The 575-nt window shown below is 35.7% G+C and overlaps 1 protein-coding gene across 1 annotated transcript in view; it reads right to left on the bottom strand.

Annotated features, from left to right (window-relative positions):
• Positions 1-330, bottom strand: part of col25a1 (collagen type XXV alpha 1 chain) — a gene marked incomplete at its 3' end in the record, with an annotated part of 104429 nt that extends 104099 nt beyond the window's left edge. Inside the window, 1 exon segment of the mRNA XM_014004395.1 lies at positions 219-330. Coding sequence (XP_013859849.1) covers positions 219-282 — 64 coding nt within the window.
• Positions 331-575: the final 245 nt, after the last annotated feature.

Here is a 575-nt window from a genome sequence, read left to right as displayed (position 1 = left end):
TTTTTTTTTTTTTTTTTTTTTTTTTTTTTTTTATTTTTTTTTTTTTTTTTTTTTTTGATTAGGATATATTCTGATAACTTGTTTTACCTAATAATTTATTCTTATGTGATTTAGTGATGGGAAATCTGCTTTGAGTGGCTTATGTCACGGTCAACTCAAGCAGATTTGGCTGTATTTGAAATGTGTAGTCAACACACGCCTTGTAAGCACTTACGTACCAGGTTCTCCATCACGGCCTCTTCTTCCTCGCTTCCCGGGAGGTCCTGAAACATAAAGAAACATATTCAGTCAGAAATTGGACGATTTTTTATGTTCCTATCCTATCCTTTAAAAGTTATACTGCTCCCCATCAGAATGAGAAGTGACCACTGAAAAGTTTAGTTAATCATACAACTCTTCGTAACTGGGCCGTTTATCACGTATTTAGCTGCAGTAGGTGATGTCTTTTACTTTTTCAGCACGACTGCCTTTGTTTTCAGCTTGTTTATCTCGACTTTTGTTTTTCTCTTTCTTTTTTGTGTGTCTGAGTGTGGGTGAGAGAGAGCGAGAGAGACGACACTGTCCTACTGTTAAAG

This window comes from Austrofundulus limnaeus, unplaced genomic scaffold (assembly GCF_001266775.1).
Source record: "Austrofundulus limnaeus strain Quisiro unplaced genomic scaffold, Austrofundulus_limnaeus-1.0 Scaffold23, whole genome shotgun sequence".
NCBI classification, from domain to species: domain Eukaryota; kingdom Metazoa; phylum Chordata; class Actinopteri; order Cyprinodontiformes; family Rivulidae; genus Austrofundulus; species Austrofundulus limnaeus.
The sequence above is the reverse complement of the archived record's forward strand: the minus strand, read 5'-3'. Positions and strand labels throughout refer to the sequence as shown.